The following is a 23,061-nucleotide window of genomic DNA, read 5'->3' as shown; positions in this document are numbered from 1 at the left end:
GTCTTTAAACCGAAAAAAAAAAAAAAAAAGTTTAAATAACTAAAAAAATTGATTTAAAAATTAAAAAACAAAATAATTATCAAATAATCAATTTCCACGGTAATTTTTAAATACATTTACCCTAATTTTTTTAAATCTTTCATTCAATTTCTACTAATTTACTTATTAATTTAAAAAATCTTGAAAATCTTAAAACTCCGTTTCCAATTCACAAACATATCTCTATCAGAAACAAAAAAAAATATATATATATTCAAAAAACAATTTTTTTTATAACAAAGTCAAATATATATTCTCGTAAGTTCAAATTTCAAACCCATTTAGTTAACGAGTAATGGGTCAATAATGCTTCTCTTCTCTATCTAATTCAACACCCACCAATCCTTCTCAATAAACCCAACTAATTTAAATCGACCATAGTTATGTCAAATGAGGATTTTAAGACCAAAATTAAAGACAATTCAATAATCAACGTGAGTTTTGTACGAATCAAATTTTATTCGTAGATCTGTACCTTATCTAAGTTCAAAATCTCTCTATAATCCATCTAAATTGTGCATCTCATTGCTCTCTTTTAAGTCCAAAAATCGATCAACGGTGAAAATGATGCTTCAAAACTTGGTCCATAGAACATAAGTGAAGAAGGTTTAAAACCATTAAGCTTTGAAGTAGAATTTAAAACCAAATTTATTTAGTCAATTGGACGTTAGAAACTTCATGAACATGGAGACTATAATGACTTGATAATTACCTCGATAACTAGAAGTCCTTTGTGGATGGAGAGAATCCCTTGCAAGAATCTAAAGGTTGCATTTCATTACCTTGTTTAGCTTCTACATTGGTCCTTTCTTCTACTTCCAACTTGATTATCCAAACACTACCCTCAGAAGCAGTAATACGATATATGGAGACAGAAACTGTTAAGTATAAATTAATGAGGAAAAAAGGGTTTACCGATTGCTATGGCAATCGTCACGATGTTATTGACTCCTCTTACAATTCACAAACTGACACATTATCAACATTATACTGTACCAGAATCCAGATCATCCGTCTGAAAAGTATAAAATGGGGGTGGCTAAAGGAAGTATATGAAAGAATACGAAGGGCTACTAATAATAGACAACAAAAAACATTTTTCTTTTCTCTTGAGTTTTTCCAATTACATCTCTTTTCTTCAACGACTATGCCACAAAAAATAGGAAGACCATAAGGAAGAATATTAGTACAAAGAAAATTTTGATCATCAACCACCTATTTGAAGATATGTTGTTTAGATACTTGAGCAAAGCTCCCTGTGCCCCCTCCACGTTTGCCAGAGAATCGTCCATATTCTCGTCAATCCTGCAACGACCAACACATATTAACTTTTGAACTGCAATCTAATTGGAGACTTATGAAATACGGAAAATGTAATTAGCCTGAAAATATATATCGTGGAAATACATGTCATTTGTGCTAGCCGGATAGTTTGGAGAAATATGATTGGTGTGATATTGTGGGGTATTAAATTAGAACCCTAAAGAAATTTTGAGGGTTAGTTTATGCTCATAGAAATTATTATTCTTTTGGCATACAAGTCTATAGGAGAGTTTCTTGCAACTCTATTAGCTATGAGGGATATTCCCTCTTCCTCTCCTCTTCCCACTTCTCCACATTCCAAATATTAAAAGAAAAAAAAAAAAAAGAACGACGACAGAGGACATCTAACGAAAAGAAAAGTTTGGGAAACGGTAAATGTAACTGACTAAATGTCGTGTTTACATAAGTGAATTTAGTCTAAGTCAGCCCAATAAGAGGTTATCTTAGCCAGTTACTAAGATGCACTAAACCAGCAAATTACCAAATCAGTCATCAAAATAAATAACAAGTTATCAAGACTCACCTGCTCTACTCCAGTTTTAACAATCACAGAAAAATGAACAATAAGTAGCAAGAATATCTAAAATATTCGTCTTATTTCACCAGATTGAAATATAGAAGTAACCATTTCCTTTTAATGATTCTGTTCCTCCACTTTGATTACTAAGCACAAGAAGTGTTGTAATATCTTAGCTAGGCTACTCTCTTTCATATATTTTATTGGATTTTCTTTTCTTCAAAAACTGACAATATAGATGGGAGATCTTGTTTGACTCCTCTTTTTAGGCTTAGGGATTCCTCATCCACAAAGCACATATGTTGTTCTTTGGTTTGATTCCATGTCAAAAACATCATAAGATGAAACCAACTTTAATGGAAATATGGCTGACTACATGATTGAATCTTATATTAGTGATAAAATAAATGGTAAAAAGACCCAATACATTTAGAAGCTTTGGCAGGTAAACTTATCCAGTTTTAATAAAGGCGATATTTAAACCCATTCAGTCTTGTGTAGCACATCAAACTCATACAGAGTCGAGATCAATTTGCATTTTATGGATACCAAAACCATACAGATAATTTCAATATATGACCCAAGTTTCATGCTCTGTTTGTAACATAAATGTAATCATTTAATCAGAAATTCTGATATAGGTGCATGAGGGTAGAACCTGATTGCAATCTCCCCTTGTTCAGAAACCAGAGTTGCCAGCTGGTTGAAGATATTGCTCAATTCATGAATAGTGGATTCTACATTTTGAAGAGCTTCAGCTCTGCTCTGCATGTAAGTATCTTGTAATGGAACCATCTGTTGCTGTTGCTGTTGCTGCTGTAACAATGGTTGACTCTCCCCATCTACCTGCTTCCTGTACAATTACAAGCAACATAATTTGTTATTTCACCACAAAATAAATGTTTAATTACGTTCGACAGGAAGTAGAAACAGCAAGACCAAAGAAAGGGATTTCAAGCAGAGAAGAAAAAATAGGACACAACTATGAAGTTGAGAACTTTGTTTAATATAGGAGCTACATGTGAACTTTCATTGGAAACACATGCAACACAAGAGAAGGCATCAACATAAAGGCAAAAAATATGAATATTCCTCCAATTGGCAATAATAACGAATTGAAGAAGCCTTGCCTGGCCAATAATAATTTCTAAGTCTATTACCGATCCAAAGAAAATGAATAAAATAAGGCAGTTCTGAAAAGGTTATTTTATAAAGTACAGCAATTTTCATAAATGCCAATGATAAAAGAAATCTGGGATTCAATGTTATTTCCCTGGTAATATAAGAGGCTTCATACACCAAATGGTTGAGTTTATCCTTTAAAAGATAAAGCTAACATTCAGTAAATTATGACGACTAGGACCGAGAGTTGAACATGTAGTGATAGGCTGCACCAACCATTTTACTTATCAACACACTATAGCCAAGGAAGTTTCAAGAGCTTCCCACGCCTACTTCACACAAGGCACAAGAGAAAGTCCAGAAAATCAAAACCAAAAAGATGCCCTCCCTACAAAGCGACTCACCTCTATAAGCCTCCACCTACAGGGCCCCTCGTATAACTAACAAAACCTGTGAGCCCCACCCAAACACACCCTCTCACATGGTTCCCCTTCACACACATAAGTTCATACACTAGTAATTTCAGCCCTATCATATAGTTCATGAGCCAATTCAGTGGTAGTTCATTTGTATACCTGCAGGTTCAGGAAGGTGCCTTTGCAAGCACCATAAACCACAAGATTATATTTTAAAGATATCCCTCTGTCATCTAAAACTAATCAGTTGAGAATATGCCTTGCATAAATTAGAAAGTTCAAAGTTCGTGAAATATATCACCCATAACAATTTTAAACAATTCTCACCCGGGAGATGTTTTGGAAAAAGATGTAGACGGCTTGGCCCACGGAGGAGGGGGTGCGCTTGAGGCACCAGCATTGGACCTGGAAGCTAAAGGGCGTTGGCGCATAAAAGGATTTGTAGATTCCTTTGAAGCAGTAGAAGAAAATAGTTGTCTTCTATTCTCATGAACCTTCAAATTCTTCATTAAACCAACATATAATGTAAGCATTTTAAAAAAAATGCTGGAATAGGTTATCAATGAGATAGAGAAAAGCCAATTCAAGAAAAAACAACGCAGTGTAACATTTGGGCTTACTTCTGTTCGCATAGTTAGAACTTCTTTAAACTCTTTAGTTGTGCTCAATAGGCGATTCTTAAGATCATCCACCACAGTGGTTGAATGACTAGTAGTATCGCTGGACATGTTTCCATTTTCATGTCTAGAGTTGCAGTGAAGCTGAAGATCTACAACTGCAGAGTTCAATGTTGTAATGTCCTGCTTAATAAGTGCAGTTAGCTCCTGAATTTCCATTGTTGGGTCATCAAAAACTGAAGTCCTCTTTGCCACTGGAAATCATGATGTGAACATCAAAATTCAATCAAACAAATTGGAAAGTTTCACTGTCATGCTCCATGCATTATCTTTAAGAAAAATTATTTTCATTGGCAACATTAGGCACTCTCTTCCTCCACATGCATTAAACTCAATTTCGTAACTGACAATAAAACCAACCCATGCAAAACAGAGAAATGTTTCCTCCTAGTTCTCCCTTGCATTCCGCAGGCCTAAATAAAATCAGCTGCCTAAATTTAAAGTCTCAAAAAGTTGCAATTTACAAAGGGATTGAATCACAGATGCAGTTTTTTCAGAATTGAAGAATATGTTTGGATAATTAAATGAACTCTCAAGGAAAATGTTCAATGCCTAATTGAATCGTTTGAACCATCCCACATGTTACCCACTCAAACATCTTACCAAGGCACAATGCATACCAAAATCTGCCAACTTCTTTCTAAACAAGGCCCTCAAATGAAGGAAATTTATCAATGAGTCAACATGACATGCTTAAATCATCATATATATATTGGAAATGGTGTCTGCAGTGAACTACATACTTCAAGACGGCACAGCTGCACTGCGCTGCAGATTACTTTCAATTCAACTACTTACATTTTGCCAACTTTGAGAGTTTCTGAGACGTCTGGTGTATGCCTAACCCAATCTTGGAAGCCCTCTTATTAAATTCTGACTGCAGAGCCACAGCAGAACGCTGCTCTTCTGATTTTAAACCAACACTTGGTCCTGTTGTTCCAGTGCCAGATGAGAAAGACTTCTTTAGCCTTTCTGCTATGTTCTGGAATTCATGCGTCCGATCTCTAAATGATTGCGCTGTTTTGACAGCCATCTTCAACTCGGTAAGCTCAAACTCTACAAAAATATCATGAAAACCATTCGCATAATTAATGGACTTTCACTATCGAATAATGAGACTATCATCGGCTAAAGCTACCATGGAACTAAAATAAAACTCAGCTAGATAATTTCCGTTGCCATAAAATTGTTTTGATCTTCATAATGTTAGTCCATATTAATTGAAAAAAAAAAATCAGATCGCGTCATTTAATAAACGGATAGAATTCGAAATTTCATCGAAAGAGTGAAAACAATCCGAGTAAACAGAATTCAACGCGATACATCCTTAAGCCAATCAGTCTAGAGGAATGTCGGTACAAAGCAATCCAAGTATTCGAATCACAAATTACGCCAAGAAATACCAGGACACCGTCAATTACAAGTATCTAAACCAAACATTTCTACCTTAGACCTAAATTTGCAAACAAACAACGAAAAAAACAGTAGAACGAAAAATGTAATTACCTCCACAGACGCGAGATACGAATCCCTCAGGCGTCAAATAGAAACTCTAGCAAAAAGAAACGGTAGAATGCGCCAATTTCAGAGAGAAATGGAAGTAAAACCCTAGATCTGGATCAAAATCGCTATTCACCCGAATCGGCCAGAAACGCGTTCAATATCCGGCGACGCACTTAATCCGAAAAATAAGAATCAAATTACAGATCAAAAAGAGTGAGTAATCAATGAAGTTCGATCATCGATTGAAATTGAAGCCAAAGGCAATCAGATTGCGGAAAAAAAAAATATACAAATATGGCGGTAACGGACCGAGTTAAGTAAGCTGATGAAAAGAGGCGCTGAACAGAAAAATAGAGGAAATTACCCGCTACTGATCAACGAATAAAAAATATTTTTTTTTAATAAATAATTAATTATGTAATAGTATTATTAATTTTGGAATTCTAGGTTAAATTAGGGGAAATTTATTTTAAATATTTACACTATTAATTCAATAAAAATATATACTTAATTATTATTGGAGTTTAGATTTTAATTTAAATTTTAAAATTCATGAATTTTTATAACTTTTTTAGCTTTAAATAATGAATTATTAATCTATAAATATTATTATTATTATTTATTAATGCATGAATAAATTTTTTCAATTCAATATTTAAATAATTCATTAACTAATATATGAATCCTTTCATATTTAGGTTTATTTTATTTAATATTTACAACCACTCTTTATTGTGTTGATTTTTTGGTGATATGAGAATAATATTATATGAGAAAAAGAATAAAATCAATAAAGTAAATATATATATATATATATATATATATATATATATATATATATATATATATTTTCGAATGGTATTTTGAGAAAGTGGGGAATAAATTATCACAAATTATTGCACTAATTCTTTGGCCAAATTGGTCGTTGATTATTTGAATGCAAAATTATCCTTATTCTTCATTATTTTATATTCACAATCATTTATTATTATTATTATATAAATATTAGAGAAAAAAAACTTGAACCCACAAAATTTTCATAAAAACACGAGATAAAATCATTATTATTAAAAAATCACGTACAAAAATAGAAAATATGTACATACAAACTTCTCGCAAAATCCCGAAACAAGCTAAACCAACATATTTAGAGAGCAATCTAATTCATCCCCACCAACTCGAAGAAATGAATTTCAAACATTAATTCAAAACACCAAATTCTATCTTATTTACCGATCATCAAATACAATGTAAAAACTAATGGTGATCTCTTCGGCCCCATTTTCTAAGCCAAAGGAGGACGTGCACCACCATGCCACACAAGAACCCTAGTGCAGCGCTAGAGCCCACTAGTGAGACACCAGTGCATATTAGTACCACAAACGCCTGCTCTTTACTGTTCATGTCTCTTGCTGCCATCGCCAGCTCCACTCCGGCAAATAGTAATAGAACTCCCAAAATCCCTACTGGATATCGATTTAGAACCTACGTAGAATTAGAATAAGAAGCGATCGGTTAAAGTTTTGGTTTAGGGTCAAAATCGATCTTTTGAAGTCAACTCTTATATTAAATTAAATTGAGGTCAACTCCTATATTAAATTGAGGTTAACTCATATATAAACTATTAAACTTTATCCAACATTTTGTTTGTTTTTACTAAACCTGCGTTGACTAATCTAGGTCAACTCTCTCTTTTAAGGATCAATGGTAAATTTTAATAATTAAAAAAAAAAAAATGAACCTTTGCAAGAGAGCTTCCGAGAACCAAGCCAAGCAGCAACTTTGCGGCGCCAAGCAAGGCAACGCACGCGCCGCTCCTGCCGCCGAACTTGTACTGGCCAGCAAGCCCACCAGCACCGTGGCAGGTCGGAACGCCGCCGAACCAACAACCGATGATGTTCATAAGCCCCACCGTCATCGACAGCGACGTGACGGTGAAAACCCTCCCGGGAAAAAGGTCCATGGAGAGCTTACAAACGGCGATCACAGAGTTTAAAATGGACAGAGGAAGCTGAGGAATTGTACCCTTTATAAACCCCTTTTTCCATTGGCTCTTTGTAATCTTGATGACACTCATCGGCGACGGCCCAAATCTAACGCCGTTCACCACTTCCGGCGTTCGAATGAACAGAAAAACGGCACCGAGCAAGAAAATTATGAACGCCGATGGAAGTTTTGTTATGATCTTCCTCACCTTCTCTCGTTTACTTCCCTCCGCCAGTGGTTCTTCACGGTGCTCTTCTTCTCCGGCGCCGTTGACGACGATTACAAAACAAGCACAAACAATGGCCGGAATCAATCCGTCAAATCCAAGCCACCCACGACCGTCAAGAGATTTGGATTTCGCCATATTTTGATCATAACGGATATATTTAACAGCCGTGAGAGCAAAAGACAAGCCTTGAGCCAATTGAATTCCTCTCACAACCGGCAACGGAATGAATTTATAAACCAAATGCATCAGCCCTGTCGCACCCAGAAAAAACAGAATCCCACCGGTCAATATTCCGGCCGCCATGATCTCTGCCACGCCGAATTCAGGATCGGCCAGGGCGGCGGCGGCGATTGATTTCATCGGCTGGACCGGCATCGGAACGCCGTATATTAGGCCGGTTATGATGTTGTAGATTCCGGTGAAAATCAATGTGGTGCCTAAATTGAGATCCTTGGAGAGTGTTAGGGATAAGACTATGGGAATATATGTCCCCAAATCGCCCATTGCGCCGTTCAATTCTGCCAATTTTGACCGGAATACCAGATTGGCTTTCAGCTTTTCCATTACTCTGCCCGGAAAACTGGCGATCGACATCGGAATACCGGTTTCCGGCGGGTTTTCGAGGGATCGGGAAGGGCGGTTTTGAGAAGCCATGAGAAGGGTCAGATGGTTTTGAATTTGGCCGTGGAGTTAAATAGGAATAAAGTTGAAATTCCATACAACAAAAGTATTTTTTATCCAAAATTAATTATTATTTTTAGCCAATTAAATATTTTGATATTTGTTTTATTTTTACATTTAATATTTGGTTGCCCAATATGACTTCAATTTTGGCTCATGTCACAAAAATAATATCATTTTAGGGTTTTTTTTTTTTGTTATGGATTAAGTTGGACATAAGGACAAGCACGAATACCAAGAAAATCGAAGATTACATGTGGTTAAAAAGAAAATCGATGACTACATGTGTTTAAAAAGAAAATTGAAGACGACATGTGGCTAAAAAGTCGAGTACATAATAAAAGAAATTTGGGTCGGATTTATACTAAATTTTTTCTAGCATAATCATTTAAATTGTGAGATCTCACATCGATTGGAGAGGGGAACGAAACTTTTCTTATAAGAGTGTGGAAACCTTTCTCTTGCAGACATGTTTTTAAATCGTGAGGTTGTTACATAATGAGTCAAAATGGACAATATTTGATAGTAGTGAGTTTGAGTTGTTATAAATGATATCAGACTCAGACATTAGATGGTGTGTCAGGCAAGACGTTGGGCCCCATATGGGTTTGAGAGAGTAAGGAAACATTTCTTATAAGAGTGTGAAAACTCTGAGACTGACGGCGATATATAAAGGGTCAAAGTGAACAATATTTAGTAGTCGTGGGTTTGAGCGGTTACAAAGCTTGTGTGGGGAAACCTTAAACAAATTTTAAAATAATTGAGAATTTGTTTCAATATTTTAAAATATTAAAATTAGCATATACATTATCCTCAATTTTGTTAATTGAAATTCAAGATAAAGTTGACTTTTGTTAATTATTTAATTGAAATTCAAGTTAAGGTTGACTTTTGTTTATTTAATGGATAATTCGATATTAACATAAATTGCAGTTGCTCGAGTAAACAAACATATTTCCAAACCAATCACATTTATTTCCATTTTAAATTAATACAAAGTCAATTAAAAGAAATAACATTAAAATTTTAAAGCAAAACAAAAATGAAATTTCTTAATTTTTTTTTTATCCTAAAACTTTTTAAAAACTAAACCAAAGGTGGAGTTGCTAGCGTGTCTCGAATAAACCCTAAACCCTAATTAAATGGGAGTGTCAACCTATAAAAAGAAACCCGCACGAGTGTGGTGTTCAGCCTCTCCACTCTAAAGCTTTAAGTTGTATAAAATTTTATGAGCTTCGAGCTTCTCCTCAGCTTTCCCGTCATTGTTAGTAGGTATTGTTCTCTATGGACTTTGTGGCTTCCCCTTAACTTTCCCACCACCACTAGCATATACTGTCCTCGATGGACTTTCCCTCTCAGGCTTCCCCTCAACTTTCCCTCCCGAACTTTGCTAGCAGATAATGTCTTCTATAAGTTTTCCCTTCTAGACTTCCTTAAAACGCGTCTACTAAGGAGAGATTTCCACACTACACCCTTATAACAAATGTTTCGTTCTCTCTCCAACCGATAAAAGTATGAAACTTTTAATTTTATGTTTACTAAACCCCTAATTTACATTTTTGTTTCTAATAAATCCTTACCCATTCAAAAAAAAACTTAAAATTCAGAGCCTACTAGAGAGAAGATGAAAAGTATAAGTTCCTAAAGTTTCGGGTCCATTCATCATCTTATTTTCTGGCCATAATCATAAATGAAGCCAGAAAGAAACACAAAAATAGGAGCCACAAAAAACAGGCTCACAGGGCATTCACAGTCAAGTTTATGTAAAAATGGTGAAGCAACAAAGACAGTAGACACCATGATTTTACAAAAATGATCATCCATGGCCGCCACCAATGGACATAAAAACAGCTCTTTTCAAACAGATGACCAAAAGGGTGTCCGTTAACTTCAACAGGCATCGTAGGCGGCGAGTGCTTATGCAAAGCCACCAACGCTCGTTGCGAAGAGATCCTCATCACGGTCAGCATTAGACTTGGGAGAACTCACCGAGGTTTTTTTGATGGATTTCTCAAGCTCTTCATCCATTGATATCTCCTGAGAACGGCACGTAAGGCTACAGAAAGCTTTCTCCCCCCTGCAATGGTCATGAGTTCGTTATTCTCGTAAAAAGGGATGCAAGAAACAAGAAGACTGTTGATTTTTCTTGTGGCAAACCTGTAAATGTAGATGTCTTTTCCTTCTTCCAGTTTCTCATGACAGGAATGGCAGAAGCTTAAGAAGTCGCTTAAGGAATATGAAGTGGCCATATCCATGTTCTTAAGAGGATGGAACAATCTCTCCTTCATTTCATTCTCAGAAGAAGAGCTCAAATAATTACGACTCTCTAAAATGCAGTCACCGTAAATATGAGTAGTTTTCGGGTTCGGACCGTGTGAGATCACACAAGTATAATCCTCAGACAGCTCAATCTCACTTGCTGAGAGAGGCCTCTTAAATCCATTGTCAACAGATACACCCAAAGAACTCGAACACGGTTTCGCAAGGGGACGTTTATTTGAATCTCTAGGTTCTTCAGATAACCATGGAGAATCAATGCTCTCAGTAGTAGAACTACTACCAAGGCTGTTAACAGTTAAACCAGGACGAGGAGCAAACGACCTATAGGAATCAAACGATCGAGAGTAGTTCCTGAAACGCTCGGATTCTAATGGGGTTTCTCCAATTTCAAAAATCACATTAGAGTTTCCCTGATCAATGGGAGATTTGGTCTTTGATAAAGGGAAAGTTACATAGTTTTTAGGCAAGGATTTAGGTCCTTGAAAAAGAGTAGCTCTTGAAGGACAATCCAAGTTCTTCTTAGCGACAATTCGAGGTCTGAAAAGAACGGTCTTACTATCCGATGATCGAAGAACTTTCCCAAATAGTTTATTGTCATCGTCGTTTAAGGAATCTACAATGCTAAGCCCTACTTTACTAGAATCCCAGTTCCTTCTATGGCTCTCATTGGATAATGATCTAGGAGATTTAAGAGAGAATACCCAAAAATCAAGAGGAGAAGTGGGACTTTTAGCTGAATCATAATCTAAACCTTTAGGAGATAAGCCAGTAAACAGGTGACATCTTTTGAAAATAGAACTAGAACAAGGAACATTCAGCTGATTCATTCTATATTGATCGTTCTGAACCGACCTCGTTCTTTTTCTCAGCATTATTTCGAATTGCCACTCTGAAAAACCAACCCCTGCAAAATCATAGCTTCTTTTTCTGAATCAATGGCATTTGTGTTCATTGACAAAGACAAATAGTTTCAGAAATCCATCAGAATCAGCAGAAACCAATGTAAATACAAACATTATTAGTATCTGCTAATTGGTAAGAACACAGTTCATGTAATCAGAAGTACAAGAAAACGAACAGATTGAAACACTTTAGGGATTAGGAACTAAATGTAAACGCAGAATCAGATCCAATAGCGAAAGAAACGTTCTCATGAAAAATCTCAAGAAAAATCATAATCCAAAGCTCAAAATGCAGAAACATTCGTCTCGATCAACTTCACATTAAAAATCCCCAATAGTTTGAATCAATAATCGATTGAAATGGACAATATCCAGATGAAAAATCTCAAGAACAATCATAGTCCAAAGCTCAAAATGCAGAAACATTCGCCTCGATCAACTTCACATTAAAAATTCCCAATAGTTTGAATCAATAATCGATTGAAATGGACAATATCCAGATGAAAACTCTCAAGAACAATCATAATCCAAAGCTCAAAATGCAGACACATTCGCCTCGATTAACTTCACATTAAAAATCCCCAATAGTTTCAATCGATAATCGGAGAAATCGCAAGAATAGAGACGAAAACGCAATCGGAGGAGAGATTAAACACGCAAGAGGCGTTCGAAGAACAGAAACCCTCGATTTCTCTAGGGCATTACAGAAACATTTGAAAATCAAAAAGGGGGGAAGCCATAAAACAATGAATAGATTGAAGAACAGAGGGGAAATCTTTACCTGGGTTTCGAAATCTGTGTGGAAGAGGTTTGAAACTCGAGTAATGGGGTTGTTGTGAAGAGAAAATCAGTGAATGGAAGGAAGAAAATGGGTATTGTTGTGGCGAACTGTGAAACTTGTGAGCGACTCTTTTCTCTGATTCGGTCTCTAAAAATGGCCTCAAAATCAGTGAAACAGTGAGCTTCTGAAACACACCTCTTTCAGCTCTGTGAGAACGCCACAACTTTACCTCTCTACTAATGCAATGCCGTGCAGTACTGTATTTTGGCAGGGAATTATTTTGTACGTATTTTTCTTCATTTTTCCACTTTTAGTACTTTTATTTTGCAATTCCCCCCCTCCACTTTTTCCTCTTTCCACTTTCTCCCCTTTTCTTTTTACCCCAACACCCACCAACAAAAGAAAATAAATAATTTTGTAATTTTCTTTCAACCCCTCATTTATTTTAAATTATATTTTTAGTCCTTATATATTTTTAATTTATGTTTGGTAACCGTTTAAACTCACCCTTAGCAAATACCATGTGTAACAGTTTAAGTCACTGCTAACCAATATTGTCCTCTTTGTCACATTAGATATATTCATTAGCCTTGCAGTTTTTAAAATGTATCTGTAGGGAGAAGTTTTTTCTTCCCCTCTCCAACCGATGTGGGATCTCACAATCCACCCCTTGGAACCACCGTTCTTACTGGCACACTGCCTGATGTCTGGCCAACGTTCAGTGTTTCGTTCCCTTCTCCAATCGATGTGAGATCTTACAATCCACCCCCTTAGGGGCCAGCGTCCTTGCTGGCACACCACCCCGTGTCTAATTATGATACCATTTGTAACAACTCAAGCTCACCACGGGTAGATATTATTTTATTTAGACTTTCCTTTTAACCTTCCTCTAACGTTTTAAAACACATTTTAGGGAGAGGTTTCCATACAGTTATAAATAATGTTTTGTTCCCCTCTCCAACCGACATGGGATCTCACAATCTACCTCATTCGAGGCTCAGTGTATAAGGTAACACTAGTTTTCTTCTCCAACAAACGTCCGATCTCACTATTTTCTCTAAGTTTTCTTCATTATTTTTTTTTTTATTTTACATCTATTTTTTAAATCATTCAAAATGATAGAATCTATAGATCTAAATTTTAATTTTTTATTTAATACATCAATTAATTAAAAAAAATCAAATATTCATTAAATACATTTTTTATATTTGAATAACTATTAGATGCAAAATATATAATTTTTAAAGTTATATTGTAATTGCTTTAATTTTTTAACATATCTTTGGATTGTTCTTGAAGCAAGAAAATCATGTGTATTTAGATTCCAATTATTTTTAAAATGACTCAATAATTGAATTGTATTTAAATTCGATTGGATCATATATAGATAAATCGAAATAAAACGAGCGGAAAGATGTTCATATGAAGTTATCTGATATTGAATTTTATTACTGTTAATTCAAAAAAAAAAAAAATATATATATATATATATATATATATATATATATATATATTTTTTTTTTTCGAATAACTTTTAAAAATAATTTTTTTAATATATATATATATATAATTTAGTTAAAAACTTAATTAAATATTTTAAATGATAATAAATAAATTTTAAATAAACGATTTAAATAATTAAAAAAATATATTATTGAGTTTGAATGGGTTTATTATTAAAAAAATGATTAAAATGATTTGGGTATCTTAAAAAAAATCATTGCTTTATTCACACTTTTTCTTTTGGATTTAGGTATGTAAAATGAGTTATTTTTCAAATTTTTTTTAATAAATTTATAACTAAAAAGAATCTCTTTTCTCTCTCCTCTCTATCTCACACGCTTTGTAAATAAAATAAATATAGCTATTTTCCAAAAAAAAATCATAGCTTTGAATTGGTCAAACATATTTTTGAATAAGCTTTCTATAATTTAGTTTTTTTAATGTATTTTAAATAATAAAATTTCCAATATTTTTTTTTAAATTAAATGGCATATATTTTTTCGGAAGGATAATTAAAATTTTAAAATTTTCAATTTACACATAATTTTGTTTTAAAAAAATGAAAGTGTTTCACTTTATAACTCTAAAAAAATTAATTAAAACTCTTTTAACTTCTTTAAAAAATTAAAAAATATATATTTTAGAGTTAATATTATATTTAAAAAATACTCGAAAATTTAAATTAATTCTATTTATCTTCATTAAAAGAAATTCAAAATTTTTTTTCCATTATCTTTCCCTCATAAATTATTTTTTAATTTTTTAAAGGTAAATGTAGTACTATTTTTATTATTAACTCCTAACCATGGTTACTATTTCATCTGCCACAGTTAACTTTCCAGTGCATGGGTAGCTACCTGCATACTATGCTACAATCTGCGAGTTCAGGCACATAGTAACCCTAATTGTATTTTATTATAAAAATATCTTTAAAATTTTAGATTTTGGTATTGTAGGCTTCCCATTCATGATATCTACATTCAATTGTGCTTTGAAAACACAGTTGAAGCACGACCAATGTACTTCTTATCTCGAGTGTCTTCAATGGTGTTCTAGCATTGGAAGAAGTCGTATCCGTCCGGGAGACGAAGGGACTAATTAGAAGGAATTGTACTTCGTGACCCAATACAATCAATATTATTCTTTCATATATATTTTAATTAATACGTTAATTTATGGAAAAATTATAGAACATTTATTCTGAGTCTAATTTGATAAAGATAAAAGGTAAAAAAAGATATATATATATATATATATATATATATTAATTTTAGTATTTTTTTCAGCCTTACAAATATTGTTTTTCTCTTAATATTTTTTTTTGTCGGAACAAATTATTTATCTGTGATACTTCGTTTGGGAGAAAAATCATACTTGGTTATCTCAACTTTTTACTTTGGTCCTCCATCTTTCACTTTATTTCTTTTTTTCCCCTTTTTTCTTGGGGTAGATTGTGCAAATATTTATTTTATTATTATTATTATTATATACATTTAAATTCGTTTTATAGTTTTAATTAATAAAAACATCTATAAAATTTATATTTATATATAAAAAAAAACGTCTTTACATTTTTAAATATTTCAATAATATCCTTCTATTTAAACAATCAATTAAAAAATATCATGTCTTTTAGTTTAGTATTTAAAATATAGAGCGTTGTAAAATAAATAAAAAAAATTAAAAATTTACTGTTTCATAAATTTAATTTATATTATTATTATTTTTTAAAATTTATGATGGTAAATGTTAGTATTTTTTTAATCAAAATTTAGCGATAAAATTTATTTTAATTTGTTAATGGGTTAATTATTACATAATAAATTTGATTTTCTTGTTTTATGAATGGACAGTAACGAGGGAACTTGGGCTGGTCCATATATTATTCACCCGATTCGTTTATGGTCCAGCCCACATCGACAGTCAACGAAGGAACTTGTGTTGGTCCATATATTATTCACCCGACTCGTTTATGGTCCAGCCCACATCGGTTTAATAAAAAAAAAATCTGTTCGGCCGACCGGACGGTTTCGACGAGTCGACGTTATCCTAGAATTCGGATCAGTTGTAAAATTGAATAATAAACCGGTACGAGTCATCCGATTCTTAATAAAAATAGAAGGTTTATATTCTAAAAGATTTATTTATTTTCATATATTGTTTATATTTTGAAATTTTATTTTATTTTTAAAAATTATTGGAGAATAATTAATGAATGAAACTAGAATTCAAATATAAATAACATTTTTTTAAAAAAATTAACAACAAATTTAATTTTCTTCCATTATTAAATCTGTTAAGATAATTTTCTATCTCATTTATAAAAATTTAAATTTAATCAAACTCCAATTTTAAATGGGATTGAACTGATTTTTTTGTTTGGTTGAAATTTTATTTTTTACTCTATTATTATTATTTATCTTTTGACCTAAGTTTTAGCATTTGATTATTAACATTTTATATGGTTTGAGACGGATTAATCATAAAAACTATAATTTAATAGGAGAAATCATTCGGATAATATAAATTAATTTTTTTATTAAAATTTATTCATTATTAATATAATTTATAACATATTAACTTGAAGTATAACATTTTTTTAATGAAGGTGTTAAATGTCGACGTTAAATCTAGGTCCCATTGTCTTAAAGGTCATTCCCTTTACAAAAATTGCTCTTATTAACTCAATTAATGATACTGTCTAAAGGACACGAGGGGTTTATAAAGTTAAATATAAAATAATTGAGGTTCATTTATTAATTTTTTAGTCGATGAATATTTGAATTTATTATTTTCGACTAATATTGCCATTATTTATAAATTTACTCGATAATAAATATTTTAACCGTTTATATTATCATATTTATCTTATTACTTTTATTAATACTTTAAACTTTAAAATCAGAACTTAAAAAAAAATACTAATCTATGAAGTGTATATATATAGTATTCGTTAATAAAAATTTTAAATATTTTTTTATACAACTAAATAGTGTTAAAGGTATTTTTATACCATAATAAAAGTTTGAAATAAATTCTATCCAATATTAACATTTTTTTAGACGGTTATGAATGAAAGTCTCATGAAACATTTAAAAATTTATGAAGATTTATAGGTTATATTTTTATTAATTTATCATAAATTATATATAATATTTATATATTTTTTTAAAAAATAATTCAATAAAATTTAACTAGTTAAAATATTATATATACAATTTAAACGGGTATATATTAGTTAAACTCAATTTGTCCTAATTTTATATTTTCAAAACTATATATTATATGAAATCAATACTATAAATTTATTACCTTTTCTATATAACCACGTTTATTGGTGGTACAACATTCAATACAGTCATAATAACACAAATTTATTTTTCATATTTATAAAAATTAAAATTTAATCCTTATAATTTTAAATTTTAATTTTTTTTATTATAAATAGTCTCCATCAATTAATAAAATATTTTAAAGAATTTCTAGATAGGAACTATTTGTGAAACTTTTATCTTATGGGTGGCATTTTTTTGTCGGTGAGCTAGGACAGGGATTTGGTTGCTTTTTTTTAATATATATATATATATATATATATATATATATATATATATATTTATTTATTTATTTTATTGATTATGAACCTTTCTAAAGCTTAGTAATTTAATTAGTTTGTTTTTATGTGATTTATTTAATTCTCATAATGTATTAATTTATAATATTCAATAAAATCAAAATTTCGTATAGAATTTTAATTTTTAATAAAAATAGGATTCTTCCCGCTCTAAAAATCTAATTAAATTACATATTTGATTAATATATATTACCGATTATTTAAAGCTTTTAAATAAATATATATATATATAGATGATGCGGTGATCTATTTAGCTTATTAAAAGCATCTAGATGGTTTAAATTTTATCGCACATTTTTTAAACATTCGAGACTACCTTTTCGAATCTAATCTAATCTTTGGATGTACTCGAGCCTAGTCCTCTGATTACTTGCTCACGATCTTAAGATGCTCGGTCTACTGAAAAATGTATTGACCCAAGTCAACGTGTAAACCGCTTTAGCTCTAGTGTCTTAAGCTTAACTCGATGACTCATGTACGCTAGGAAGATTAAAGCACGAAAATTTCATCTTGCATTTTTAGGATACTCGATACCAACTCTTTGAGGCTAATCCAATCTCTAGGTACACTCAAGTCTAGTTCTCCGATCACTTTCTCATAATTTTAAGATGGTCGATCGGCTGAAAAACGTACTGACCTAAGGTCAATGTAAACCACTTTAGTCTAATACCTTAATTTTAACTTGAATAACTATACCATACGACTTTCGACTCTAAGAGATATATATATATATATATATATAAAAGTTTAGGTTAGAATTTGAAAACATTTTAAAAAATGAGACAAAAAAAAGATATTTTTTTTCCAATGAAAGGAAAAAAACAAAAGCAGAGTAGAATAAAATCACTAATAAATCTCTTCAGCTTTTTTTTATTAAAAAAATATATTTAAATTATGTATAGAAAGAGAAATGGTTTTCCTCGAGGCTGTCAAAAAGCGTGTTCTTCATCCTCTTACTTTCACACTCTTTCTCCCTCTCATCGAATCCTTACACTCCGATTCCGAATCTCAGGTCTCCATTTCCGAATTACCATTCTTCTTCCGATTCAGTTCACTGAGTCAACTCAGTTCAATTTCCAGATTTCTTCCTCTCTTTCTCTTCGCCATCTGACTTTCTTCTCGATCTTTCTCTCTCAGCTGTTTGTTTGTTCAGTGGTTGGTCTATTCATTTCATCGCCATTGGCTTTTCTGGTTTGTTTATCGCTACTCTTTCTCTTTTTTGGCGATTGGATTTTCTTCCCTTTTGAGAAGGAGCTACACTGTGGCATGGGTTTAATTCTTGTACTTATTCTATTTGATTTTGGATTTTCTCCGGTTCGATGATTCCCATGGAGATTTCCGTAAAATTTACGAATCTTCGTTTCGTTTGTTTCTTATTGTTTCTCTCTGTTTTTCTTGCTATTGATTTCGTTTTTTAATCGAAGTTTTTTTATTCTGGAAATTTTGGTTATCGAGGTGTTAGGGTTTTGTGTTGAAAATGACGGCACCGGTGTCGATTGATGGGAAGGGGAAGGGAAGTATTGAGAATTTGGTGTCTGCTACTAGGTCGTTGAAGGCTAGTTTAGAGAAATCTAGGGATTTAGGGTTTGCGTTGCAGAAAGCTGGGTTGAGATTGGAGGATATTAGCCAAAGATTGCCGACTTTAGAAGCAGCTGTTCGGCCTATTCGTGCTGATAAGGAAGCTCTCGTTGCCGTTGGTGGCCATATAAATCGAGCTGTTGGCCCAGCGGCGGCGGTGCTTAAGGTTTTTGATGCGGTTCATGGCCTTGAAAAGTCTCTGTTATCGGACCCAAGGAATGATCTGCCTGGTTATTTGTCGGTGTTGAAACGTATGGAAGAGGCTTTGAGGTTCTTGGGAGATAACTGTGGACTTGCAATCCAGTGGTTGGAGGATATAGTTGAGTATTTGGAAGATAATAATGTTGCTGATGAGAGATATCTTGCGAATTTGAAGAAATCTTTGAAAATTTTGAGGGATTTGCAGAGTGATGAGGATAGAATTCGGCTTGATGGGGGGCTTTTGAATGCTGCTTTAGATAAACTAGAGAACGAGTTTAGGCGTCTTTTAATGGAGCACAGTGTGCCCATTCCCATGTCGTCTTCCCCGTCGCTCGGTGAGCAGGCATGCATTGCTCCATCTCCATTGCCTGTGACTGTTATTCAAAAATTGCAGGCTATTCTTGGGAGATTGATTGCTAATAAACGACTTGATAGATGCATATCCATTTACGTTGAAGTTCGTAGTTCTAACGTTAGGGCTAGTTTGCAGGCTCTTGATTTGGATTACTTGGAGATATCAGTTTCCGAGTTCAATGATGTGCAGAGCATTGAAGGGTACATTGCAAAATGGGGAAAGCATTTGGAGTTTGCTGTGAAACACTTGTTTGAAGCTGAGTTCAAGCTTTGTAATGATGTTTTTGAGAGGATTGGATTGGATGTTTGGATGGGCTGCTTTGCAAAGATAGTAACTCAAGCAGGTATTCTTGCATTTCTTCAATTTGGGAAAACTGTAACAGAGAGCAAGAACGATCCTATTAAGCTATTGAAGTTGTTAGATATCTTTGCATCCTTGAACAAACTGAGACTCGACTTTAATCGGCTCTTTGGCGGGGCTGCATGTTTGGAAATTCAAAACCTGACTCGGGATCTCATTAAGCGGGTTATTGATGGCGTGGCCGAGATTTTCTGGGAACTTCTAGTTCAGGTGGAGTTACAGAGGCAAAACTCTCCACCTTTAGATGGGGCAGTTCCAAGGTTGGTTAGCTTCATTATTGATTACAGTAATAAACTGCTCAGCGACGATTATCGGCCGATCCTGACCCAAGCTCTTGTCATTCACCGAAGTTGGAAGAAGGAAAAGTTCCAAGAGGGTCTTCTTATTGGTGAGGTTACGAACCTTGTTAGAGCCATTGAGCAGAATCTGGACGCTTGGATAAAGGCTTATGAAGATTCTACCTTGTCGAACTTTTTCGCCATGAACAACCATTGGCATCTACATAAGCACCTCAAAGGAACGAAAGTTGGAGAACTAATGGGAGAGAAAGTAAAGGAACATGAACAGTACAAGGATTACTATGCTGCAGTTTTCTTGAGGGATAGCTGGAGTAAACTTCCTAGCCATTTAAGCAGGGAGGGCTTGATCATGTTCTCGGGTGGGCGCGCTACTGCCCGTGATCTCGTCAAGAAACGTCTTAAGACGTTCAATGAAGCTTTTGAAGACATGTATAAGAAGCAGTCAAACTGGGTTATAACTGACAAAGAATTGAGGGAGAAGACATGCCAGCTTATAGTTCAAACGATCGTGCCTGTTTATCGCAGCTACATGCAGAATTATGGTCCTCTAGTCGAGCAAGACCCGAGTTCGAGTAAGTATGCGAAGTACACCGTGCAGAATCTGGAGAAAATGTTACTGTCCCTTTATCAACCAAAGCCACTTAGGTTCAGCAGCCTTAAAGTTAGGCAGACTAGTGGGAAATTCAGCAATGGCGCAGCCGATCATCGTCGTTCCAACTCCATGGTTATGTAACCCATCCAACCACCATTTTTGTGCTGTGTATAACCCGGGAAGAAGCCACATCGATGGATGATCAAATTCGATTCCTTTATCCCGAATTGCTAGACACCTCGAACGGTTTCGTACAATCACTTCATTTGATGCAAAGGAGAAAAGCGTTTCTATATGGTGTCATCGTCATCTAATGCTTTTCCCCGAAGAATCGTCGATGGGGCGTCCAAAATCGTTCTCTAGCCGGAACGGGGAATGAAATACTGGCTCCCTAGCTCACGAGGATTCTGCATCTGGCTTTGTGAGCTGAATGAAAAACAACCTCAGACAGCCATGATAGATGATCAGGTTTGTAGATGATACTTTAAAATATACTTATTGGTATTCCATTTCCTTTCACTCATTGATTAATCAAGCCAGATGAGCGTCAGCAATAGTCTTATCTGCTTGTGATGATGCCTCATGATTCTTTCTTTGCTGTCTGTTCTTTTTCTGGATAATGAGAATAGTTAGCCATTGTTCTTAATTCATTGATTGTGACACCGGAAGTTCATAACATATCATGATTGAGTGTTGATGCTTATTGTTTTTGATAGTAAGATTGGGTTAATTAAGGATCTCTTGTTGGATGATGCAAAACTCTGTCCTAAACTTTTGTAACGATCCATCTTGACGGCCATGGCTAAAGATAAGCTAGCAAACCCTTAACCGTTTCCTGCATAGTAACATAATCGCTCCCTGCATAGTAACATATATCATCCATGCCTAAAGATAAGCTAGCAAATCCTTAATCGCTCCCGGCATAGAAACATAACATACCATCTATGGTTAAAGATAAGCTAGCAAACTCTTAACCGTTCCTTGCATAGTAACATAACAAACCATCTACGCGTAAAGATAAGCCAGCAAACTCTTAACCGTTCCCTGCATAGTAACATAACATATCATCCACGCTTAAAGATAAGCTAGCGAACTCTTAAATGTCCCCGACATAGTAACATAACATATCATCTACGCTTAAAGATAAGCTAGCAAACTCTTAACCATTCCCTGCATAATAACATATCATATCATCTCGTGGCTCATAGGTAGGGTGTGACATAACTAAATCACGAATCCCATTCTCCAATCGCCTAATTACTCATCCAAATTCAGTATCAAAACGACTCGTTTCAACCAAAATTTAGTATTCAATGACTTTCAAAGGTACGTTCGAATTGAATTTCAAACACCGAGACAAACAAATTTCTATCTCCCCACATATGGGGAAATGGTTTTGCCTTTGAAATGTTCTAAAAGATTGAAGCATTTGGGGCCAGTCTCTTTCATTGACCAACCTTTTTTTACCAATCAAATTTTGTTCCCTTACTTTGTTTATCCTTACCATACGGTGATTCTCCAAAAAGAACCAACCAATTGAAAATTTGCAAGTGCTTCCTTTGAATCTTTGTCGGCCACCTACCAAAAAGAACAGCCTCCACCATAGAATTTTTCGAACCATTTCTTGGTCTTTCCATTTTATAATTATTTTGATATTTCTTCATTAAATAATCAAACTTTAACTTATATTAAATAAGCATTAAGATTTAATCAATTGATTAGACCTAATTTCATATCCAATTATCATCTGTCCTATCAATTAGCCGATTAGCCAACTTGAGCCAACCCGAGCGTTTCTTGCTGGTTAAGACATCTTCGACCAACAAATTGAATTTCACGAATTATGTTTAAATTTATAATTTTAAAAAATATTTTATCATCGAAAAAATGATTAATTTAAAGAATATTTATAAATAGAGGTCGAAGAATAAATAGATATCCCTCATACCAAGGAAGGGGTGTGAGAGTCTCTTTGAGGGCTCCATGGTGGCTATTTTGTTCAACAAACAACGCTCAAGAAGATTTTTCTGGGCCCGATTCTCTCTAATATCTTAATTTATTCTTCAATTTTTTTTTTCTTTTCATT

General features: G+C 33.6%; 4 protein-coding genes across 4 annotated transcripts; 1 reads left to right on the top strand and 3 right to left on the bottom strand.

The window, feature by feature from the left end:
• Positions 1–907: 907 nt before the first annotated feature.
• On the bottom strand, positions 908–5,940 carry LOC111496263 (syntaxin-32-like). The gene is made up of 6 exons (XM_023146646.1): positions 5,601–5,940; positions 4,893–5,150; positions 4,038–4,288; positions 3,745–3,920; positions 2,538–2,732; positions 908–1,344 (listed from the first exon to the last, which is right to left on the bottom strand). Exons 2-6 carry the CDS (start codon positions 5,125–5,127, stop codon positions 1,185–1,187), a joined length of 1,017 nt encoding a protein of 338 aa, XP_023002414.1. The 5' UTR covers positions 5,128–5,150; positions 5,601–5,940; the 3' UTR covers positions 908–1,184.
• Positions 5,941–6,671: 731 nt separating this feature from the next.
• Positions 6,672–8,482, bottom strand: LOC111496209 (molybdate transporter 1). Its single transcript, XM_023146576.1, has 2 exons — positions 7,339–8,482; positions 6,672–7,082 (listed from the first exon to the last, which is right to left on the bottom strand). Exons 1-2 carry the CDS (start codon positions 8,464–8,466, stop codon positions 6,855–6,857), a joined length of 1,356 nt encoding a protein of 451 aa, XP_023002344.1. The 5' UTR covers positions 8,467–8,482; the 3' UTR covers positions 6,672–6,854.
• A 1,639-nt stretch (positions 8,483–10,121) lies between these two features.
• LOC111496237 lies at positions 10,122–12,709 on the bottom strand. The gene is made up of 3 exons (XM_023146612.1): positions 12,457–12,709; positions 10,651–11,677; positions 10,122–10,570 (listed from the first exon to the last, which is right to left on the bottom strand). The coding sequence occupies exons 2-3, from the start codon at positions 11,643–11,645 to the stop codon at positions 10,411–10,413; spliced, it is 1,155 nt and encodes a 384-aa protein (XP_023002380.1). The 5' UTR covers positions 11,646–11,677; positions 12,457–12,709; the 3' UTR covers positions 10,122–10,410.
• Positions 12,710–18,515: 5,806 nt separating this feature from the next.
• Positions 18,516–21,655, top strand: LOC111496159 (exocyst complex component EXO70A1-like). The gene has a single exon (XM_023146484.1). The coding sequence runs from the start codon at positions 19,068–19,070 to the stop codon at positions 21,114–21,116; it is 2,049 nt and encodes a 682-aa protein (XP_023002252.1). The 5' UTR covers positions 18,516–19,067; the 3' UTR covers positions 21,117–21,655.
• Positions 21,656–23,061: the final 1,406 nt, after the last annotated feature.

Source organism: Cucurbita maxima, unplaced genomic scaffold, assembly GCF_002738345.1.
Source record: "Cucurbita maxima cultivar Rimu unplaced genomic scaffold, Cmax_1.0 Cma_Scf00022, whole genome shotgun sequence".
In the NCBI taxonomy this organism is placed as follows: Eukaryota; Viridiplantae; Streptophyta; class Magnoliopsida; order Cucurbitales; family Cucurbitaceae; genus Cucurbita; species Cucurbita maxima.
This window is presented reverse-complemented; position numbering and strand designations above follow the sequence as displayed.